The sequence below is a fragment of the Talpa occidentalis genome, unplaced genomic scaffold (genome assembly GCF_014898055.3).
Source record: "Talpa occidentalis isolate TD23 unplaced genomic scaffold, MPIMG_talOcc4v2.1 talOcc4.8, whole genome shotgun sequence".
NCBI classification, from domain to species: Eukaryota; Metazoa; Chordata; class Mammalia; order Eulipotyphla; family Talpidae; genus Talpa; species Talpa occidentalis.
This window is the reverse complement of record NW_023605194.1, coordinates 17,727,418-17,751,328: the sequence shown is the minus strand read 5'-3', so window position 1 is coordinate 17,751,328 and position 23,911 is coordinate 17,727,418. Positions and strand designations below refer to the sequence as shown.

The window sequence follows — 23,911 nt, the reverse complement described above, 5'->3', positions numbered from 1 at the left end:
AGAGTTGGTTTGACAGGAACAAGTTCTTCTCCTTCAAATAAAATCTGAAAACCAAAGTATTTTAAACCAAAGTTTCTAAAAGAATAAATTATCCTCAAACCTTAGAGTCTACAAGTCTCAATCAGAATGCATTAAAAAGTACGGAAGGTGGTACACCAAAATATTAACAATGATTGTCCTTAAGTGGTATATGTGGCTCCTTGTGTTTTCTTTAATGCATATCATGTGTTCTAATCTTTCTGCAATGAAAATTTATCATTTGTATAACTTTAAAAAGGAAATAATAAAACTAAAACTTCTGAATCTCATGATTCTGTTCTATGCACACCATGTAACCCTTTTGCAAGTTAAACTGGTTCCCAGCTGACTGTGCCACTAGAAAGAATGGGCTGTCCATTCCAGTCACTCAGTAGCTATGTCTGTCAATACTAGTACTATGTAGCCACACTGGCTTATCAAGTCTTCTCTGAGTCTTAGGCATGAAAATCTCCTACTTACAAGGTGCTGGCTCAAAAGCCAGACTGTTCCAGGCAAAACCTGATGGCAGCATTCAAGGCCCTGGAGGATAAAAGTGTCTGGCTTTTCACAATAGCCCTGCGGTGGCTGGGCACATTTGCAGCTAGACACAGAGCTGTTACTCATTAGCAGCTAAGTCAAAGCCAGTGCAACTTCTATCATCTACATGAGCTGGTAGTCTCTTGATGCAATCAGTGGCTGTCCACACTGAGCATGAAAGGGATGTGCCTTCCTGGGAACAACAGCAGAAAAATTCCAGCTGGGGCTGGTGGCTCCATAGTCATTTCTGTGATGGGAATAAAAGTGGAAATTATCAGACCTTTGAAATAGCTCAAACTTAGATCTTAATATTTCGAATAGGATCAAAGTGCCTTGGCATAGTGCAGTACTTTTCATGGAGTCCTTTGTCACAAAGGTATGGAAATACACAAATATGTCAGTCAAAAGCATTTTAAACCTTTATACCCAGACTCATCCTGGAAGAAGCAGGATTGCTGTTCAAATAAAGGAAACAAATTGAAAGGATGTTGGGGCTTCTCAGATGTGAAACTAGTAAATGACTGAATCCCAACCTATCTACATACTATTCACCCGGACTGTGACTCTGATACCTATCTTGAGGAAATAGCTATTCGTCCAAAATAAACTAACATTTGCTCTTCATCATCTATGATTTATATGTATTATTTCAAGTCTTTCCTTACAACACCCCTACATGCTTTTGAAGGTGGGATTAATGGATAACACGCGTAATTAAGGACTGGGGTTTAACCAAGTCAGTCTCTACTCCATCCCATGCCCCCTTCCACGATGCTTATGTGCCCTTCTCAACAACATCCTCGCTGTATCTGCACTTTATGTGCACACCTGTAGGTGTAGGCATGCATGCCCATAGGCACCACCTACATGCTCATTCTGTGCAATGCTGAGGCACCACGTTTTCTGTCTCTACTACATATTAAAATACAGGCAGGAGCCTCTCTGGTGGTGCTAGGGGTTAAGACGCAGCACTATAAAGCTATCTGCAGCCACTGCAACATGGGTTCGATCCCAAGCCAGGGAGGTGACCCACATGGTGCAGCAGACCTCTTCTGACTCGCCCGCTGCTCCCCTCAGCAGTGTATTGAGTCGATCTGCCTGTTCTGTTCCCCATTCTGTCTCTGATGAATCCTCTCACTCTCCACTCCTCTGGCCTGCATCCCAGTTCTTGTGTGCATAAATAAATGAATATTTAAAAAATAATAATAAAACAAAATAAAGGCAATGGGAAAGGTGGTCAAATTCTTTGTACACTATAGAATGCAAGCCAGGGATTCCAGACAAGCTTGGCCATATCTGGCTTAAATACAACCTCTTCAGAGGAAATTTCCTAGTGTCAGGAGGGCATAATCCTAATACGTAACACTAAATATCAGCAGGGAAATAAAACCTGTGGTTAGAAATCCCACAAGGAAATAGTAAAAAGTGTCTCTAACTAGAAAACAGCACCGCATATTTGTGTTCCAGAAAGACAAACATAAACATACATTGCTATCTGCTTTAAAAAGGAAGAGGTAGAGACAAATTCACTCCAGCCACTTTGCCCAGTTCTTCCGATTAGTGCCTGGAAACTTACAGGACCCCCAGGCCTGTGGTCGGCCCATTTTCTGGGAGGGGTACAGCCACATTGGTTTATTTCATCTAATGCTCAGTCTAGGGAGAGTACAAATCTTTCTTTAGAGGTTTATCGAAAACAAGACTGGCTTATGGAGAGTACGGCTTTTTTGTTGTTGTTCTTTACAATAACAAGAGGATTTGGATATACACTTGGGTTTATGAAGTATAAATCCTGTTTAAATCTATAGAAGTTAAGACGACATGATGGTTCTTTGGAGAAGAAAGCAGCACCTGTGTCAAATCGTACTGAGCAATGTTCTTTGTTGTTGTGAGATATTGATAAATCTCCAAGTCTTCGGCAAGGGGAGTGGAGAATAGGAAACTCATTTCAAATCATATCTCAGGTAGGCATCTGAGCCAAAATAAGATGAAAGTCATTAATTTTTTTTCTATTAAGCCACCAAGCACAAGTGGTATAGTTCTATCCTTTCTTTATTTCAACCTGAAATCTGCTAAGAACAAGAGCCAAGATTCCTGTTCTGAATCTTCAAAGAACTGCACAAAATTGTTCTTTTCCTTTTTCCTTAGCAGAAACAACAAGGTGTGAACAAAACTGTCACTTAACATGGTAATTAATACAGGGAGATATAATTAGCTGCTACAAGCCTTCCTTTCTCATCTCAACCCTCACTGATGCCAGGGAGATTAATGTCTATATCACCGTGAGGGTGATAAGCCCACCTGATGGATGGGTGTGTTCTGCCTGTCTTGATTTGGTAGCACACAACCCAAATTAATTTCAGAGTGATTTTCCAAGGTCTCTTCATAGATGAAAAGTATTGCACAGGCAAAATACTTCCCCAAGCAAAACTTCCCATCTGTAAACAGAAACAGCCTCATAACGAATCACTTAGCTTTCTGTGATAATGCAAATATGGGTAAACCAGTACAGTAGCTAGAAACTGACCCTCCAATTCAGGGCAAAGCTGAAACAATCTCCAGTGGTAAAAACTAGACTGTTAGCTCTGGAGTATTTAACCACTAAACCAAAATCCACACTGTCATCAATCCATGTAACAAAAAAGATTAAAACGGCATCTTCAGGAGTCCGTGTTTGGATGAGGCTGTGCAAATTATTTATACTGCCTCTGGCTCTCCTTTTATTTCAACAGAGCCAAGGCTGTTCAATCAGAGAACACCCAGGCATGCGGTCTGCCTAGAGGGGAGGATGCTGCTCCTTCTCTTGGGTCCTCCCATTACCACCTCAAACAGAACATGAGCTGCAGGTGCTCCTGTTAGCTCCTCCCACACCCAGTCTCCTCCCTGCAACTCTGTCCACTTGGCACCGTTCCCCATGGCTTACACACTTGCATCAGTTCACAGTAGTCTTTGCTTCCATATCTATTTTTTTAATTGGGATTTCCTCCCATCTGCTTAACCATTTCAAGTGAAAAGAAGGATGCCATATGCGAGGTGATCTGCTGCACTGCCACACGCACCCCTTTGCAGCAGCCTCCACCTGCTGGGCACCATCTCTCACAACGTGGGTCGCTGATAGTGCTCTGCATGTGCCAACTCCCCTTCTAAGCCCCAGTGGGGGGCAGAAAGTTCACCCCCCCCCACCGCCCTCAGCAAGGGTGTTGTGCTCAGACAGCTACAGTAACCAAAAGCTGCAGTCACATACTGTGAGGTATGTGGTGACTTGGGACCAGCCTTGACTCCCCCAAAGGGACCCACAGAGGCTGGTACCAGGCGACGTCTGCCATAGACGGGGAAGACGCAGTACTGGCAGATCACTCAGCTCTGCAAGAGAAGTGTGAGATCTAGATTTGTTTGTGAAATTTTCCAGTTCTTGAAAGTTCACCACCAAGTCAGAAAATAATTTCAAATACCACATCATCGAGAGAAGCCAGACTCCAGCCACAGAACACGAGCCGGAACCCAGCCCTGAAATGCCCTCTTTTTGGAGCCAGAGGCCTGGCTCTGCAGATGCATCATCTGGGATCCCTTTCCTCTCCATTGTCCTCGACTGGGATACTTTCATCTTCATGGTCCTCGGCTCTGGTCTGCAGAAACTCTGACATGTCTTGCTGAGAGAGCATATTTGCATTCACCTGGAGGCTTTCTTTTTCAAATCATTACAACCAAACTAATTTCTCATGTAAGGCTGCCCGCATGCGTGCAAGAAATTGGATGGCTATAAGTTATCTAGATAATTAGCCAATAAAATTAGTCACACGTCCATGTGTGGCCTTAGGAAATTCACTTAACCTTGCTGAGTCTTAATTTCCTAATCTGAAAACTGGGATAAAAAGTATCTTCCTTGGTGAAACTTAATGACCACATTCCCTCCTAGTTGGGGTTGTGTTAAAATTAGTGACTTGACTCCAAGGAACAGAGTATAGAGAGGGAAGAACTAGTAATGTGACAGTGAAGAAACCTGGCAAACATCACTTTACCCAAGTGATAAAGACAAACATCACCCATAATGCCAGGTGGCAATCATGTACTTTGTGGGATGACGATATTAGCAGGATACATCACCCCCATGTATCCAGTGTGGTCAGGTAGACTGGTAACACCGCTCTAATCATGCAAAATAAGCATCAGTTTTATGTTGGTGGACATCTAGCAGATGTGTGCTGTGTTTCAAGCAGAGATTGCATAGATCAGGACAGGAAAGTTTCTACTGACTTGGGTGTTTCCAGAGGTATGACCAAAGACTGAAGCGACCTTGGAGAGGGTTGAAGACTAGCAGGACCATGCATGGGACCATGCATGGTAATGGGTTCAAGAAGATTTTCTGGAAAAGAAAGAAGAGAAATTGGAGTACAAGCTGAAGGATGATGTAAAATCAAGAAAGATCGCTGTTTAATGGGCCAGGCAGGTAAATATCTATAAGCTAGTGGGAATGATCCTGTGGAGGACACTCCAATGGTGAAGGACAGGGGTGATAAATCTTATTGCGATACCAAGTCCTCAGGACAGTGAGGAGAGGGTATCCAGAGCCCCAGAAGAAAGGTGGAGTTGATGATGTGGGCACATTTCTCTCTTCTTCGTGGGAGGGAAATGAAGACAGGCAAAACCCCAAGTGGATTTCTAGGTCTGTGGGTGCACTTATCAATATTATAACTTCTGCATTCTCAATTAAGCATGAAGCAAGCCACGAGGTAAAAGCCAGAGGCAAGGGGTAAGGTTGATAAAAAAGTTGATAAAAAAAAAAGGTTGATAAAAACATAGAAAAGTTGTGGTCATAGGTCAGAGTTCAGAGAGCATAATCGGAGAGAAGGGGCAAGGAACTGGGTCAGACTGAGTAATCTAAGAATGGGCTGGCTGGGGGCTTGTGCTCCCATCAGAGACAAGGAAAATCTCAGCGTTATGATGGGGACACGACAGCATTTGTCAAAGAGGCTGATCAGTTTAACTTTGTGTCTGGAATTCAAGTTCTATAGCCCCGAGGCTGCTTCCTCGCTCACTAATACAGTTGTGGGTCTGAAGGGGGGGTTCTCAAGGAGGAGATAGTGGATGTAAAGGAGCCATCCCCAAGCCTGGCTGCACATCAGAACTGCCTGGTGCTTTAAAGGATCCCAGGCGATGAAATCAGAATATCTGCAAGCGGAATCAAGACATCAAGATTTTAAAAAATCCCCCAAGTGATTTCCACATGCAACAAGGTTTGAAAATGTGAGTTCCTCTCCCAAAGATTCTGGGGTGTGGACATTCGGGTTTTTTAAATCTCTTGTGATGATGACTATTCCTGGTATGGTTACACTCACTAAGTTCCCTGCATCATTGCAATGGAGAAGATGAAAAGGAATTGTCTTCCATAAAGCCATAAAAGAGAGCAGTGCTATTGTAGAATGAAAGGGGAGAGTTCCTGGCATTCTGTCTCAGATTAAGTGTAAGAAAGACTAATCACTTATGTGAAAGAGACAGAATTGGCAGAATATACTTTAGCAGTCATTCAATCTTCTAATACCTATTTATAGAGCATAACGGAAGGTTTTACAATCCAATGAGGATTCTTGACCATAGCTGTTCAGAGAGAAATGAAGCAATTTCTACAATGTTTATTATCCATTCACCTGGCCATTTAAAATAATATTTTTTTAATTTCCAGACCATTATTAAGAGATAACAATTTAAGTTGGCATTTATTGAACATTTACTATATGTCAGGTGCTGCAAATATCCTGTAATCCTCAAAACAATTCTGTGAGATGGGTACATACTGTTACTATGCCCATTTTACAAATTAGAGTCTGAAGGTGGGATGGTTTAACTTGCCTGAAATCAAACTGATATCACTGAAGGATAAAGATTCAAATTAAAAAGCATGTCTTATCCCCAAACCCACATGCTCTTTTCCACTATGCCATCCTATCTACATGCAGGATTCCACGAGACAGGAAGGGAATAAGACTGTAAGTAAAGGTAGTGGAATTAGCCTACAGTAAAGAAGACATGTCCTCTTCCTTGATAGAATACAAAAGAGAATGAGTAGCCAGAGTAAAACTATGTAAAGGAATTTGGAAGTGAAGTGAAAAACTCCAAAATTCTAAAATTTTGAAAACTGTTAGTTAGATTTACTTAAGTGCTTAGCGCAATAAATCATATACAGTAGAAACTCAAAATATGCTGTGACTAAATAAATATTCTTTCAATTTCCATTGTATCATTGAATGAGAAAGCTTAATGGAAATAGTTGATTTGTCAAAGGACTTTTGTTCTGGAAGATACAAACAATATGCCTAATAAGTATGAGGAGTTTACTCCTCATACTTATTAGGCATATTGTTTGTATAAATAGCTTGAAAATATAACTATAAGAAAGGGGGGAGGGAGGAAGAAAATTTTCTTCCTAACAGTAAAAAGCCAGCTGATAAAAGGAGAAAGAATGATAAAATAAGAAAATCACTAGTTGGCAAAATATTATAATTGCAGCTGATTCTTAGTGATTTTTTGGATTAAACACCAAAAGCAAAAGAAACAAAAATTATCGGGACTCCCGGGTGGCACAGCAGGTTGAGCACAGTGCTGTGAAGCTGTCCGCAGCCTCTGCAACTCGGGTTCGATTCCTGCCTGGCAAGGGAGATTCCCACATGGCGCAACAGAACTCTCCTGTCTCACCCACTGCTCCCATCAGCAGTGTATCTTGGTCCTTCTGCCTGTTCTGCTCCCTGCTCTGTCTCTGGTGGATTCTCTCACGCCCCTCCCCCCACACCTCTGGCCTGTACCCCAGTGCTTATATAAATAAATAAATCTTTAAAAAAAAAAGAAACAAAAATTATCAAGCAATACTACGAACAACTAAAAAGCATCTTCATAGCAAAGAAAACCATCAACAAAATAAAAAGGCAATCTACTGAATACACACACACACACACACACACACACACACACACACCCCTAGACTATTACTCAGCAATAAAAGAAAGTCCTGCCACTTGTGACAATATGGATAAACCTGAAGGGCATTATGCTAAGTGAAAGAAGCCAGACAGAGAAAAACAAGTATTATGTGACATCACTTCCATATGGAATCTAAGAACAAAAACATTGAACTCACAGAAATAGACAGTGGAAAAGTGTTTACAGAGTCTGCAGAGTGGAAGAAATAGGGAGAATTTGTTAAAAGGGTACAAACTTTCATTTGTGAGATGATTAAGGCCTGAGGACCTAATGTATAATACGGTGACTATAACTGATAACACTGTATAGTAAGACTGAAATTTGCTAGGAGTGTAGAAATTAAATGTTCTCACCCCCTCCAAAAAGGTAAACAAAGTGAGATCATAGATATGTTAATAAACATGATGGGGGAAACCCCTTTGCAATGTATACTTACATCACACACACACTTTGAATACCACACACACACTTTGAATACCCCAAATTTTGTTTGTCAGTTATGCCTCAATAGATTGAAAAAAATATTCAGTACAAAAGCAGACAGAAGAAGAGGAACAATGAACAGATGAGACAAACAGGAAACAAACAGCAAAATGGTAGCGCTAAACTAAACAATACTCACACCTGCATGAAATATAATTATTCTAATCCATCCAATGAAAAGGACAAGATTGCCAAAATGAATTTTGAAAGAAAAACGCAATATCCAACTGTATTCCACCTATAATAATTGGATTTTAATATTAGGATATCAATAGCTTAAAAGTAAAAGGATGTGAAAAGATATAATATAAAAATACTAATTGTAATAAAGTAGAAAATGACAATATTAGTAGGAAACAAAATAAACTCGAGTCGAGCAATACTAGCAGGTATAAAGAGAGAGATTTCATAATAATGAAAGTCTTTATCAAGAAGACACAATTTTAAATGTCTACTCACTAATTTTAAAGCCTCAAAATACATGCAGCAAAACTAACAGTGGAGAAAGGATAGATAGATAAAGCCACAATCATATTTGGAGATTTAATGCTTCCTTCTCAATATAACATGTAGATAGAAAACCAGTAAAAATTTAGAAGACTTGAACACTAGCAACTAACTTGGCTTAATTGATATTTAAACAGTACGTGAGTCAAATAAAGGAAAGTAGAAACTAATTAAACTGAATAATAATGAAAACACAACATATTAAAAATTGGGATGGATTGCAAGCAAAGCCTAGGGGAAAATGTATAGACTTTTAGGTTTGTATTTTTTTTTTTAAGGAAAAGGCTTAAAATCAATTACCTTAAGCTATAAGAAGAGAAAATTAAACCAAACTAAATATAAGAAAGAAAATACTAAGTATTAGAGTAGAAATCAATGAAATAAAAACTACCAATAGAAGAAAAATAATAAAACAAAGGCTGATTCTTTGGAATTATCGATAAAATTATATTGATAAACTCCTCAGTAGATTCGCAAAGAGAAAATAGGGAGAGAATATTCAAATTACCAATAGAATGAAATAGGGAACATCTATTAAGATCCCAGCAATATTAAGGTAGTAAAAGAATATTAGAACAACTTTGTATCAATAAGGTCAACAACTCACGTGAAAAACACAAATTCTTTGAAAGACATGAATTACTAAAAGTGACACAAATTAAAAGAACATCTGAATTGCCCTTTATCTGTTTTAAAACTCCCCACTAGAAAAAATTATAATTTCAGATGACTTTATTGGCCAATGATATCAAATATATTTGAGGAAGAAATAATACCAATCCAACACAAAGTATTTCTGGAAATAGTGAAGAAGGAGCATTTCCCAATTCAATTTATGAGGCCATAAAACACTTGACCTCGAAAACAAAGACATAATAAAAACAAAGGAAAACTACAGAACACTTATCTCACAAACGTAATCATGAATGTCCTTAACAAAATATTAATAAAATGTAAAAATAATATGTTCTGATCAAGTAGAAGTTACCTGGAGAATGCAAAATTGGTTAAACATTTGAAAATCAAAGTAATTCACCATGTCAACAAAAGAAAAAAGAAAAAGCATATTATTATCTCAAAACATACAGAAAGATGTTGATGAAATTCAATATGCATATTTGATTAAAAACGTCTAGCAAACAAGAAATAGAAGGGAATTTACTCACCCTAAGAGAGGGCATCCATATAAATCCTAGCGCTATGGTCATACTTCATGATATAAGACTCAATCTTTCCTCCAAGACCAAGGCAGAGACTTTGCTCTCACCATTTCAATTTAATCTTATCCTAGAAGTCCCAGCCAGTGCAAGTATGGTGATTATAAACCAACCAACCAATCAACCAACCAACCAACAAATAAAACAGTCAAAAGCCACCTGAAGGGAGAAATCATACATCACCCAAGAGTTAAATTTTAAAAAAAGTCAAAAGCATACCAATTAGAAACAAAGAAAAACTCTATTTATAGAAAACATTGTTGTGTTCATAGAAAATCCTAGGTAGGGCCTCCCCAGTGGCGCAGCGGTTGAGCGCTGGGTTGCGAAGCTGCCCGCAGCCTCTGTGGCGCCGGTTCGATCCCTGGCTGCTCCCCGTCCACTGGAGGAGGGTCCCGCATGGCGCGCAGACCTCTCCTGCCGCCCGCTGCTCCCCTCAGCAGTGTACTTCGGTCCTTCTGCCTGCTCTGCTCCCCGCTCTGGCTCTGGAGAATTCTCTCACCCTCCCGTGCTTCTGACTGTACCCAGTGCTTGTATAAACAAAAACAAACAAACAAATAAATAAATAAAATATGCCTCAAAAAAAAAAATTAAAAAAAAAAAAAAAGAAAATCCTAGGTAATTTCAAAAAGTTGTAAAACAGGTGAATTTAGCAACACCATAAGATACCAATTGAACACAGAAAAATCAACTGAACTTTCAATACCAATAACCGGAAAATAAACTTTTAAATATCATTTGCAATGACATCAGAAAATGCAAAATACACAAATTTAACAAAATATATGTGATAGCTACACACTGAAAACTACAAGTGGTTGCTGAAGAAATGTTACATGATTTAAAGAAATGTGGAGCTATATCATGTTCATGGGTTGAAAAAACAACCATCCCCAAACTGATCTACAGATCCAATTCAACTCCAATCCAACTCCTGGAAGATTTTTTGGTAGACACGCAGAAAAACAAAAGAATCTAGAATAACAACAATAATTCTAAAGAAGAAGAAAGTTGAAAAAACACACACAATCCAAATTTAAGACTTACTATAAAACTTAAAGGCTATGAACAAACAGTTCATAAATAAAATTACTCAGATATAGTCAATTGATTTTCCACAAATGCACCAAGTTAATTCAAACGGAAAATGCCAGTCTTTTCAGTAAATGATACAGAAAAACTGGATATCCACATTGAACAAAAATGAACCTGTACTATAACCTCACACCATATTTAGAAACTCCAAATGGGTTGTAAATATAAACATAAAAGCTAAAACTATATGCTTCAAAATCAGCATAGTGATTCCTTTGTGAACTCATCTCCAGTGGCAAAGGAAGCAAAAGCAAAAATAAACAGACTACATCAAACTAAAAAGCTTCTGCACAGCAAAAGAAATCAAAAAAAGGCAACCTAGTGAATGGGAGATATTCACAAATCATATGTCAGATAAGAGGTTAATATCAAAATATATAAAGATCTCATAAAAGTCAACAACAAACATCCCAATTTAAAACTGGACAGAGGATGTGAACAGACAGTTCCCCCAAAAAAGACATACAGATCGGAGCACAGGAAAAGCTGTTAACCATCACTTATTGTTAAAGAAACGTAAATCAAAACCACAATGAACTATTCTGTGAAAATGACTAGTATTTAAAGGACAAGAGGTAATTGTTGGCCAGGGTGTGGAGAAAAGGGAACCCTTGTATGCAGTTGGTGGGAATGTAAATTGGTACAGTCACTAAGGAAAAAAAAATGCACATTCCTCAAAAAATAAAGAAGACAAATACCAAATGATCCAGCTATTCCACTTCTGAGCATTTACCTGAAGAAAACAAATACACAAATTCAAAGAGCTATCTGCACCCCTATGTTCACTGCAGCATTACTGACAACAGCCAGGATTTGAGAACAACCTAAATGCCCAATAGCAGATGAATGGATAAAGATGTGGTATGTACACACAATGGATTTCCACTGAGCTATTAAAAGAAGGGTTAAACCTTGCCCCTTTTTTGCCACAGTTCCTTGAGGTATTCGCTAACTAAAATAAGTCAGACACAGAAAGACAAATGCCATATGTTTTCACTCACCTATGGAAGATGAAGAAATAACAAATCAAATCAACTCAAAACAACTCAAAACAATCTCCTCAACTGTTAAGAATGGTGGTTATCAGAGAGAAGGGGGTGAATAAAAGGGACTAATTATATGGTGGAAGATGTGAACTAGATTACAATATAGTATATTTAATATCAAATTATAATACTGTATACCTGAAACCTACATTATAAAAAAAGTTGCTTCAATTTTTTTTTTAAAAAAAGCACTTAGGCTTCTAGAGATAAACAGATTTAAAAAATCATTACTGTCTTGGAGGCAAAAAATACTTAAGACAGGAAAAATAGGGTCTCCCCAGTGGTGCAGCAGTTGAGCCCTGGGTTGCGAAGCTGCCCGCAGCCTCTGCAGCGCCGGTTCGATCCCCGGCCACTGGGCGAGGGTCCCACATGGTGCGCAGACCTCTCTTCTGCTGCCTGCTGCTCCCCTCAGCAGTATATTTTATCAGTCTGCCTGTTCTCTTCCCCGCTCTGGCTCTGGTGAATTCTCTCACCCTCCCGCACTTCTGACAGCACCCAGTGCTTGTATAAATAAATAAATATTTTCTTAAAAAAAGACAGGGAAAATACATACTACATAAGAAAAACAAGGTCCTTATTAAAATTAAAAATGCCTAATAAAAATTTTAAAAAATTGAAATATGCTGCAAAAAAAAATGAAAAGGTAAGTCACAAATGTTATATATATAGTATATAGATATATTTTATGTATAGTGTATATATATTATTTATATATCTGACAAAGATTTTGCATCCAGAAGAGACAAAGAACTTACACTACCTAATAAAATGGGCAAGATAAAAAGTGGGCAAAATTTTGAAAGACACTTCACAAAAGAAGACATATAAATGGCCAGAAGCACATGAAAAGGTGCTTGGAAGTATTAAACATCAGGAAATACAAACCTAAACCACAATGAGATATCACTATATAGTCAACAGAATAACTTAAAAAAATATTGACAATAGCAAATATTGGCAAGGATTGGAGTAATTAGACTTCATACACATTGTTGTTAAGGATGTAAAATGGTCCAATCAGTTAGGAAAACAATCTGCGTTTCTTATCAAGTCAAATGTATACTTACTTATTCTTCGATCCAACAATTCTACTTCTCGGTTTTTACCCAAGAGAAAAGATAATAATTGTCCACGTGAAGACTTGTACATGAACATTCATAGCAGCTTTATCCATAATGTCTAAGCGCTGAAAACAACTTGATTTCTCATCAAGTAAATCAAGAAACAAATTGTGTTATGTTAGTATCATGAAATATTACTTGGCAATAAAATAAATTGCCGATGCATATAACACGGTTGAATCTCAAGAAAACATTATACTACATGGGGGGAAAATGGGAGCTAGGCACAAAAAAAGAACAAATTGTATGATTCCATTTATATGAAATTCTAAAGAATAAAATACTAATAACATAAAATGATAAACAGATCCATCATTCCATCATTGCTTGGGTTAGATGAGGGCTAGGGATATTGACGGCCAAGGGGCATAAAGACATTTTTGGGAGGATGGTGACTATGGCAGTGGTTTCTTGGGCTTAAGTATTTATCAGAACTATCAAATTGTACTTAAAATATGCTATTATCATATGTAAATTATACCTCAGTTATATCTTTGATTGTTAAAAACCAAATATATCTATGTATATTTTTTGTAAATGTCCAGAAAGATACACAGAAAAATTATAAAATGGTTGTATTTCAAAGATGATATTTGAAACACTTAATAATTGGGAAATTATAAGTACCAATCAATCAGAACAAATCATGGGCACGAAGCATTGGCACACCCTTTTCACAAGGGTGAAAAGTTCCAAGTGATAGCCCAGAGAGACAACAATTACCAATAGGGATTGGTAATAGTTACCAGTGGGATTATTCATATCCTTTTTTTTTATTGCATCTGTGTTTCTTAAATTTCTATCCATATTTTTAGTCAGGTACTTTAAAATAAGAGGTGAAAATCTATTTTTAATTATAAAAAAGAAAAATGGCACACTGTTGATATCACATTTCACACTGTTATAAAATTCTAATGGGTCTCAAAACCCTAATGGAACTTTTAAATAATAGATATGAGAAATGGTGTACTAAAACAGCATTGAATTAGAAGTTAAAAATGGACGTTGCCATAAAAACATTTTCCATCTACTACAAAGAAAATAGTGAGATATATTTTTAAACTATTTTACCGTTTAATGTTGAAAAATGTCCTCTCTTTGTCCCTGTTCCAACTACATCTCCATATAATTGATTATGTTTGAGAAACAGTTTCCTCAAATTATCCAGGTCTGCAATGACATACTGCTCAAAATTCATTATATAATATTTTCCAATGGGCATTTTGGCCTACATTGAACTTCGGGTTCTGGTTTAGTAAGCCAGGAAATCAAATGATAATTATCAACCTTGGATAAATTTTTATAGCAAAATGGCGCCCCATGACAAGGAGAGTTGCTGCCTTTTCCTATTAGCCTGAGTAGCCGTCTTCATGGCTTATCACAGCAACAAACCTTTGCTCTGAGCAATTTCTTCAGAGGTAAGCACAATAAAAACCGGACTGTAAGAGCAATTGCTGAGAAGCTATGACCAGCAAATAATGACAGGGGAGTCCCCTTTATCATGTCTCTCTCTATCAACAGAGAAACCACACCAGTTCCCCATCAGCCCAGCCGAGAGTCAATGGCTGGTAGAGCAACATGACTCCTTTTTGAAACTCCGAAAACCCCAGGGTAAAAGGATGCTACTGTACGATCTCCTAATGCTGCTTTACAATACAGCTTAAATTTGTGATTTTAAAAGTACCTCGACCCACTGTGAGTTCACAGTTATCTTTAATGATTTGCAAATCTCTGTGTATTTAACAGCTCATTTTTGTACTGTGGCTCCAGTGCTAACACCTGCACCTAAATAGTTATTGCTTATAATACCCTGGGCTCACAGGATGTGCAGTAAATGAGAGACAGTCCAGTGTCTTCTACCTCTACTGGCCTTAATTCACTCCCCCCCTTGAACAGAATTGCACTGAGTCTACAGAGCTGCATGTCAGCAACCAGAGCCCACAGCTGCAGAGGCTGATGCCCCATTCCATTCCATTTCAAGAAGGTGGCAGCTCTTTCCCTCTGGAAGTCCTGACTTCAGAAAGTGAAGGATCTGTCCCCTGATGTCAATTACAAGAAAAAATATACAGAAGTTTTCATGAGATACCCCATATGGCATTTCTACAAGTCATCCAATTATAAATTGCATTACCCGATCCAACTTCACCCAGATATTTTAGTGTCTTCCATCCTCTGAATGAAGATTAGACTCACTTTTACAGCTGATGTAATAAAGTATTAGGTAACAACTTTTATTTTCTAATTTCAAAACAGTAGGTATCGCTTACGTAGTAATTATAATGGCAGATATTTACTGAACATTTATTATGTGCCTGATCTTGTCCTAAAGCTTACATGTGTTAATTCATTTGATCCTTAACACAACCCATTGTTATGATAAATGGGATGTGACTCCAGAGTCTATCATATTGGGAGAGTGAGAATCACAGACCCAAGCGCCCTAGAAAAGTGAAGTGCCTATAAAGTCTAGGACTCAGGACGAAGTTGGCAATGGCTGTGCTTCAAGCTGCACTGAATGGACGGGAAAGTGTCAGTGTTGGGTATGCATCACAACTGTTTTACCTTAACTGCAAATCTTTTGTCTTAAAAATGTGTGGTTGATTCTGAGGGAAAATATCAGTGATTTTCAGAAACGTAAAAGGCTCCGCTGTGATTCTTGAGATTTAAAGTGCTCTCTAAATTCCCTAGGATACAAGCCCTTCCTCTAGACCCCCGTCTGTGTGCTGACAATCACCTCACCACAGGTCACCGTCCACACAGGTCAATTTTCATCTGTGTTTCTCCCACTGGAGAAGCCACAGAGGATAATGCTGCCCGGGCCATTTCCCCGAATCACTTCTGTAGTTCTCGTAGTCAGCACTTGCAATGTCTTTGTGAGAGGGCTTCCCCCCAGACTGCCAGATCCCGCTCCGCCTGCAATCAGAGAGACCCTGGAGGATACCCCCAGAGCAGTCCTTGACCTCTGACTGACAGCATGGGAGATATAAACACCCCAGCTCCCTCACTCGCAAGGGGGGCAACCCTGAGGTCTCCAGAGCCCCCCACGAGATCCAGCCACCATGAAACTTGACCAAGGGTTGGTCCTCCCTTCCTTTCCTTGTCCCAGTTTTGTCCTCTTGCTGGTTTTCCTGCGATCGCTCCATAACCAATCACTTTCATGGTGATCCTTGCTTTGGGCTGCTTCTGGCAGTGAACTGAGAAGGTTTAAACCTGTAGAAGATCCCTGGAGAATCCCACCTCTCTGAACCCAAATAAACCTAGTGGGTCACTGCATCTCCTGCTTCCCACAATGGGAAACTCAGTCACAGAGCACAAAGGAATGGTCTGCAGGGATTATCCTTGATCATCCCTGAGCTACTTCTCAATGACATTTTAAAAATGACAGATGTCTAATTATTACGAGAGAGATGGCATCCCCACATGGCATCACTAAATGGACACAATTAACAAGCGAACTTCAAACCGATGCCCACTTGATGGTGGTTTCAACAAAAGACAACACGATGAATTTCAAGGTTCTAACTGCTGGCTGGTGGTCTAGAAGCCAACAGTTTCTTGCCCAATGTACTTCTGTTCTCCAAAGTGAGTCCTAGAAATGACAGTATCCTCATTTTATAGTTTTGGTTCCTCTGCATCAAATCTTTGTGTTAAACAAAGGTCAAACAAAGCCTCACAGTAGCTTTAAATTTTAATTATGTATTCTACCAAAGCAAAGAGCAAAATCTCTACAAAGGCTCTTTTTTATTTTTTATGATGAAGTATTTATTAGTATGTTTCTCTTTGGTATAGATATTCATACCCCAGACCTAAAAAAGATTCCACATAAAAATCATTCTCAAAACACTTTTTAAATACTTGAGAATTTGTCCTTCTTGCTTATCTCATGCAATTACTTATTAATGAGGAATAATTAAAATAGATTCTCATTAATAAGAATACATTGCATTCAAAATTATGTTTTAACAGTAAAATCTTTCAAGTGTACCAATGTCTATAGTAGAGAAATTAAGATCCAAAGCTTTGTCCACATGGAATGTCTAGATGGGGTGCATTTCAGATCCATCAACGTGGTGGTAACTAAAGATCTGCTTCATGCAATGGGTCAGCCTAATTGAATAGATGTAATTACAATCTGTTAATATCCATGTGGACCAAGTAGAACATCATTATTCAGACTCTTATATGTACATTACTATGATGGCTCCACATTTCTTTCCATCCTGGGGCATCAAGTGCTGATTTCCCTAAATATGATCCAAGAGATTTGAAAGCGATTCTGCCACATGTCCCAGACTGTGAATTTCATGAGTTGTTCAATTGGACCCAGTCAGCAGCTTCAAGTTAGGACTTGACCTTGGATGGCCTGGTGAGGGGAAATCCACCTCCAGTAAAACGGGGACCAGCTGGTCTGGACACTGAGAAGGAATTATCCATGGATATTCTGTCCTTATTTCTGTAAGAGAATTGGCGAAAGTCAGCTCCCTTAACATCTTTTTCCTCTTCTAAGTTTGATGTACCCTAATTCCTGGGGTAAGTTAGCCACAGAAAACTTCTTTGATTAAAGCTTCCAGTTTTAGATAAGTTGGTTGTTTAAATCCAATTAGGTGTTCAATGATAACACATAGAATTAGGGAAAAATACAATTAAATGTGTCCTCCTAACGTTGATCTAAATAGGGACAGCCGAGCTCATTATAAACCAGATACTATGGACTTGAGGCTGCTGACTTGTGATCATCTTCCTCGTTTACAAAATACTTGTTTGGCTCCAAAGATCAGTTAGAGTAATCTTTCTCTTGGCTCAATTATAATGACTAATTCATCATTTATCAACTTTTATATTCCAAAGTCCCAGTGGAAACTTATAAATATTTACCACACATAAGGTATCTTAATTAAAGTTGGACATTTATAAAATACAAATTTTCCTCTCACTTTGTACAAGCAGCAGCTATTATTAGAAATACTTTAAGATATGAAAAACAGCTGGTAAAGATAAAAAAGCTAGTACTTTTGCCAACAGATAAGGGGAATTCTACCCTAAAATCTAAAGTGTATCTCCTATACAGATTTCCCTTATACTCAGAGAGAGAGAGAGAGAGAGAGAGAGAGAGAGAGAGGTTGCCTGCTGAGGTACTTCAAAAGGACACAAATTACCTATTATGTAACTAGAGATCTCATAGAGAACAACTTTGTAATCCTTTTTTAAAAATAAAACTTAAGCAAATTACTAAGACCGAAACCAATTAGAGTTGACAACTAGGAATGATTTACCTTAGGGAATGAATTCTGCTTTATGGGAAAAAATCTGACTGGCACTGCAGACTCTGAGCCATCTGGGGGCCCTTGGCAGGGGGCAGGGGGCAAGCAGGTGGGACTAGAGTGTGGTAAGAAGGGTATTTGAGAAAAACAAAAGAAGGTAAAAAGGTAAAAATGATCAGAGTTATTTTATAAAGAGCATGTCGGGGGTGGGGGAAACATTCACAGAGATTATTCTAAATTATTCCATTTGGAAAGGACCTGTAGAGGATTGGTTAATCAATCCAGCTGTCTCTTGGCCGAATTGATTACATTATTTAAAAAAAAAATCCTCCATAAATAGGACAAAAGCTTTAGCCTTGAGTATATCCAACAAAGAGGATTCCTTCAAGTACTTTGGCAACTTGTCCACCTCCTGACTGTCTTAGATGCGGGTGGTGTTTCCCTCCTCCCCCTGGCCTCTCTTGCCTGAAATAACCTAAATTTTCCTCTCTGAAGGAACTTAAGCTTAATGCTTCTGGCTTGGTCTAAGCTGACTAATGGGAATAATGCCTCCTTTATATTATCTTTTTAATGTATTTATAGACCATTATAATGACTCCCTTCAGCCTTCTTCCTTGCAGTCTAAACCATCTCAGCACTTTTGTTCTTGCCTCTGCATATTTTCCTTCAGCACCTTCATCTTTTTTTTTTTCCTTTGCTCATCTCCTATGAACTCATCACTCTGTCTACCTCCAGCTTATGGGCCCCCAACTAAATGGAACCACCAACGAAACCCTAATCAGATCAGAGTGGCTATGAGTGATGAGCATTTAAGGACAAGAGGAGGACAGGTAAGACAAAGATTCTAGAGCAGCACTATCCAATAGAACTTTCCACAATGAAGGAAAAGCTCTTGCTCTGGGCTGCTCAACTTGGAGTCCACAAGCCACGTGTGGCTCTCAAGCACTCACAGTGTGACTAGTGCAAATGAAGGACTGATGTTTTTATTCAATAATTGAGATTCACTGAAATGTAAATAGCCATGAATGGCATGTGGCTGGGGCAGTGCAGTACCAGAGGGTGGGCCATTGGGATTGGAAAGCACACCCTCAGTTGCTCAGCATGCTCTCTGCTTCCCCAACACTTGGGAGATCCACTAGGTCCAAGGAGACTAGGTCCAACCCCAGGCCAAGGCAGAGAAGCCAACTCTAGAAAGCTTTCAACTAGCTTTCAACTGGCTTTCAATTAGCTTTCAACTCTAGAAAGCTAATTAACTCTGTAGCCAAGCTCACTGTTTGTTACAGGTCTCCAAAATGGAGTCCATGAAGTCTAGAAGACAAGTGAGAAGACCCACAGCAGGGTAGGTTTGGGGGGTAGACAGAGATATTAGACTTTCTGTTTATATTTGTACCTTTAAAAATTAAAAGTCTGACTTAATAATTATGCATAGTAATAACATTTGCATATAATTTATAAATTAAAATATATTGTAGGTAAAAAATTATTCTAAAATAGAGATTTTTTAGACAATAGGGGGGGAAGTCTGAAAGTTCAAAATGTTTTATGGGTAAGGGTATGCAGTCGAAAGCTTCAAGATCACTGAGCTAGACAGCTTGTTTCATGTGGAACCAGCCACGCCGACATTTTAGAAGCACAATATTGGTGTTCTATTGTAAAAGAAACCAGTAGTGTTTCCACTCATTTAATTCATATCGCAAGTATCAGTGGTTCTCAAACTTCAGCATGAATGGAAATCACTTGAGGGGAAATGAGCCTGCAGATTTCAGAGACCCATCCAGAGCCTGCTGATTACAAATATCTGGAAATATCTGGAAATGGGGCCCTGGGAATCTTCATGTTTAATAAATCTCACCAGCGATTCAGAATCAGGCAGTTGCTAGACCCACATATTGAGGCATACTCATCTAAAAGACTCACCTAAATTAGCTATAATTTTCTGCGGTGTTTTATTCCACCAAGAGTAGGATGTTCTAATTTACAAGAAGGGTAGATTTTTACTGGCACCACTTTAAATAGCTATTTGCCACTCGTGAATCATAATGCGGAAACATTTAAACCATCTTTCACCACGTCTCTGAAATGTCCGTGTGCATGAAAAAGCAAACTTGACTTGCAGCCCATAACACAAATGACTACAAAAATAAAACTCGATGAATTTGCCATGAGGCTAACCAAAGTTCAAACCTACTGATTTACTTGGGCCCACTTGCTCACCCTGAGATTAGACAAATGATGAAAACCCAGTGAAGAAAATATTTATTCTCCACAGGAAGCCCAAATGTCAACATAGTATCTGCATGACCATCTCCTAGAAGAGTAAGATCTCAGGTTGAGACCCCAGAGCAGACACTGAAGTTTATGACTAGACAAGGACAGAACCCAGAGAGAATTTATCTAAAACAGGTGAAAATTATTCATGAACCGCTTGTAATGGAGGTGGCACAGCTGCATGATTAGAAAGAACAGATCTCTTAGGAAAATTACCTGTGGTTTTAAATGTGAATATGCTTCAGCCCATACATGGCTGCTTGTGAACATCACTTGCAAACATATTCCCCCTGCTGCACGTGAGGCCCACCAGCCTTTTCAGATATGAAAAGATCCCTGATAGGTTCCTAAAGTGAGCCGCAGTTCCAGACAAGACACGTATCTTGCTCTGATACGAACTAATAAATGCCATTTGTGCCACTGCCCTTGCTTTATCCAAGGGCAATATGGGACTCCGACTATGTACCACGTCCATCCTTCTCAGCAGGTCAGAGGCGCAACAAAATCAGAACATTTAACTATCTTACCTCTGATCGTGTTCCTTGCGTTTCTGAGCAAGGTACTTCTTCTTTAAATTCATCAGTTCGTTGGTAAGTTTCTCGATTTCATACTTGTATTCTTGGCTCTGTGATTCATACATATTCAGTTCTGAAGACAAAACCTAACATAGCAAATAAGACAGCATTAACAGAGGAGACACACCGGGACCATATCCTTTTCTCAAAAATTCTTTTTAATCTTCCATTTATCTCAGTGGGGTTATAGCTGCAAAACTATCGCCAGGTCTAATAGCTAATCTGAATGTTTTAATTGGCTCAAGCTCTGTGTCCAGGTAAAAGCCTAGTTGAAGGCTCACAATCCAGTGACAGGTGAACACTCATTCCTCTGCACAGGAGAACTCGGACCAGGCAGCACATATGCGAGTGGTATGACTGTTTCAAGGAATGTAAGTAGAGACAGAAAAACTCCCAGACAGTCTGAAATTGCTTTCGAAGACTTTTAAAAAGGACTCAAGACATCGCGAGGGAGCACGATTCATTTGAGGATTAAGGTAAAATGTGTTCTGGAATCATCCTGCTGCCGCCACCACCTAGAGATTCAATTTCATGGTGAGAGACGGCATGTCTGGAGGCTGTGGTGCTAAATGCCTACCTCCTCTCTACAGTGCCCTTGGGGCCTGTGCACAGCTGCTTTCTGTACCTCAGCCCTGGGACATGCCCCTCTAAGAAACAGGGCACTATCCCGTGCACAGGAGAGTCAAGTGCAGATGAGCGGCTGTCATCGGTGCCTGATGAGCCACCTGGTACATCGTCGTGCCCAGGGGATGGCCTCAGGGTGGACAAGGAGGGTGGGCACTCACTCGTCTGAACAAAACGTGGAAAGCATGCCAAAGTGAGGTGTATCCCCACAAAGTGGTCCGCGTCGGCGGGCAGTGGTATTAAAATATCCTTCCCCATCATCTTGAAAGGGGCCACACAAGCCCAGTGCCCCTCATTTCCACTCCAAGGCATCTTCTTCTCCCCATCCCTTTCCTCACTTGCTCCTCTCCCTTTTTGGGGTGTGGAGAATGAAGGGGTCTAGTGGCCCCACAACAGGGGGTAGCTCAGAAGTTTGCCCTCTTCCTCTTGGGACTGGGGCTTTATCTAAGAAAGGTAACGAGGATGGCATTTGGGAGACCGGCTCATTGTCCAGGTGTGCTCCCCAGAGTGCAGCTATTCTCAGCCCAGGAAGCAGCAGGGGCGCTTGCTTACTTTCAGCTGCTTGGTCTTCTCCCGCAGCGTGTGGCGGTAGATCTGTAGCTGTTCCACAGCCTCAGGGCCAGGCTGCCGGGCCAGGATGTGCTTTAGTTCCACATACAGTTTCTCCTTTTCCTGGTGGAGAGACACCAAGGTGGAGATAAACAGCCCCATCTAGACGAGCAAAGTGCCTTTAACAGATGGGTCAGCGCCACACTCATTACATTTCCTGTAGATTCATTCATTCATTCAGATGCGCATCAAACCAATCCTGGCCAAGGGCCTAGGAGGTGCCCAGAAGACAAATGAGGAAGAGAAAGTGTCCATCTACCTGGTCTGTCTTTAGAGAACGAACTCCAGAAGGAAAGCAGAGAAGAGAATGAGGACCCTGCTTAGGATGCCAGGACAAGCAGGAGATGGAGAAAGCTGGACCTAAGGCAACTGCAATGGGAAGCAGGTTGATGTGAAAACATCTCTGAGGTAGAGTCAGTGGGGTCTGGCGAAAGATCAGATGGATGAGGATGAAGAAGCAGGAGCCCAATGACTATTGGACGCAGGGAGGCCAGAAAAGGAGGCAGTGCGGGGGCTGCCGGGACTGTGCTCACTTCTGGTGACAAGCAGGTGTGGGATACGTTGTGTTGAGGTCCAGTAGGGGTTCTGGAAGAGGAGTTTAAAAACGTGGTTCTGGAGCTGAGAACTGAGGAGCAAGCTGGAGTTAGAGGCAGGACATGGCTTAAACCATGAGAGAAGATCCATCAGCCAGGGAGGTGTTGGGGAAGGAGAGACGGGGCAACCAGCTTTTTGGGGGAACCAGCATGAAAGCAATAGGGAAGGAAAGAGCAATTAGAGAAAGAGGATGAGGGAAAGTAAGTGAATGTCCTCCAAACCAAGAATAGGCAGACATTTAAAAGTGGGGAATGTAGGCCTCCCCAGTGGTGCAGCGGTTGAGCGCTAGGTTGCCCGCAGCCTCTGCAGCGCCGGTTCGATCCCCGGCCACATGGTGCACAGACCCCTCCTGCCGCCCACTGCTCCCCTCAGCAGTGTACCTCGGTCCTTCTGCCTGCTCTGCTCCCCGCTCTGGCTCTGGTGAATTCTCTCACCCTCCCGCGCCTCTGACTGTACCCAGTGCTTGTATAAATAAATACATAAATCTTTAAAAAATAAATAAAATAAATAAAAGAGAGGAATGATTTGGGTGGCCAGTGATATCAAGTGGGGTAGAGAGAAGTATCGCAAGGGGGGCTGAGAACAGCCTTTGGGATGGGCTACAGGAGGGCACCACTGACCTTAGAAAGCGCCGTAACATTTGGGGAGCAAAAGTCACAGAGGTTGAAGAGCAAGTCAGAGGACCAAAGTAAAGAAAGTGAATCTTCTAATAAATATGACAGGAATAAAAGATCTGGAAACAGTTGAGTAAACAGATGAATATCCAGAAGAAGGACTATGCAGATTTGTAGAACTAAAAGACTTCCTAAGACCCCAACCTAAATCATAATTCCGTAGCTTAATCTAACCAATAAACAATGTAGAATTCCCATTTGTACTCTGAAGTTTAATTGCTTATAACGTGTTTTCAGATCCTCGAACTAAAGCTATTACCTACAAGCAAAGATTTATTTCTAGGGCATCTCAAGTCTAGATTCCCATTTTTCCCTG

At 40.0% G+C, this 23,911-nt stretch overlaps 1 protein-coding gene across 1 annotated transcript in view; it reads right to left on the bottom strand.

The window, feature by feature from the left end:
- Positions 1-16,362: 16,362 nt before the first annotated feature.
- Positions 16,363-23,911, bottom strand: part of CFAP58 (cilia and flagella associated protein 58) — a 46,144-nt gene continuing 38,595 nt past the window's right edge. The window contains exons 7-9 of the mRNA XM_054690361.1: positions 22,271-22,390; positions 21,047-21,180; positions 16,363-17,443 (exon numbers count right to left, since the gene is read on the bottom strand). Coding sequence (XP_054546336.1) covers positions 17,332-17,443; positions 21,047-21,180; positions 22,271-22,390 — 366 coding nt within the window. The 3' untranslated portion in view covers positions 16,363-17,331. The remainder of the gene's footprint in view (positions 17,444-21,046; positions 21,181-22,270; positions 22,391-23,911) is intronic.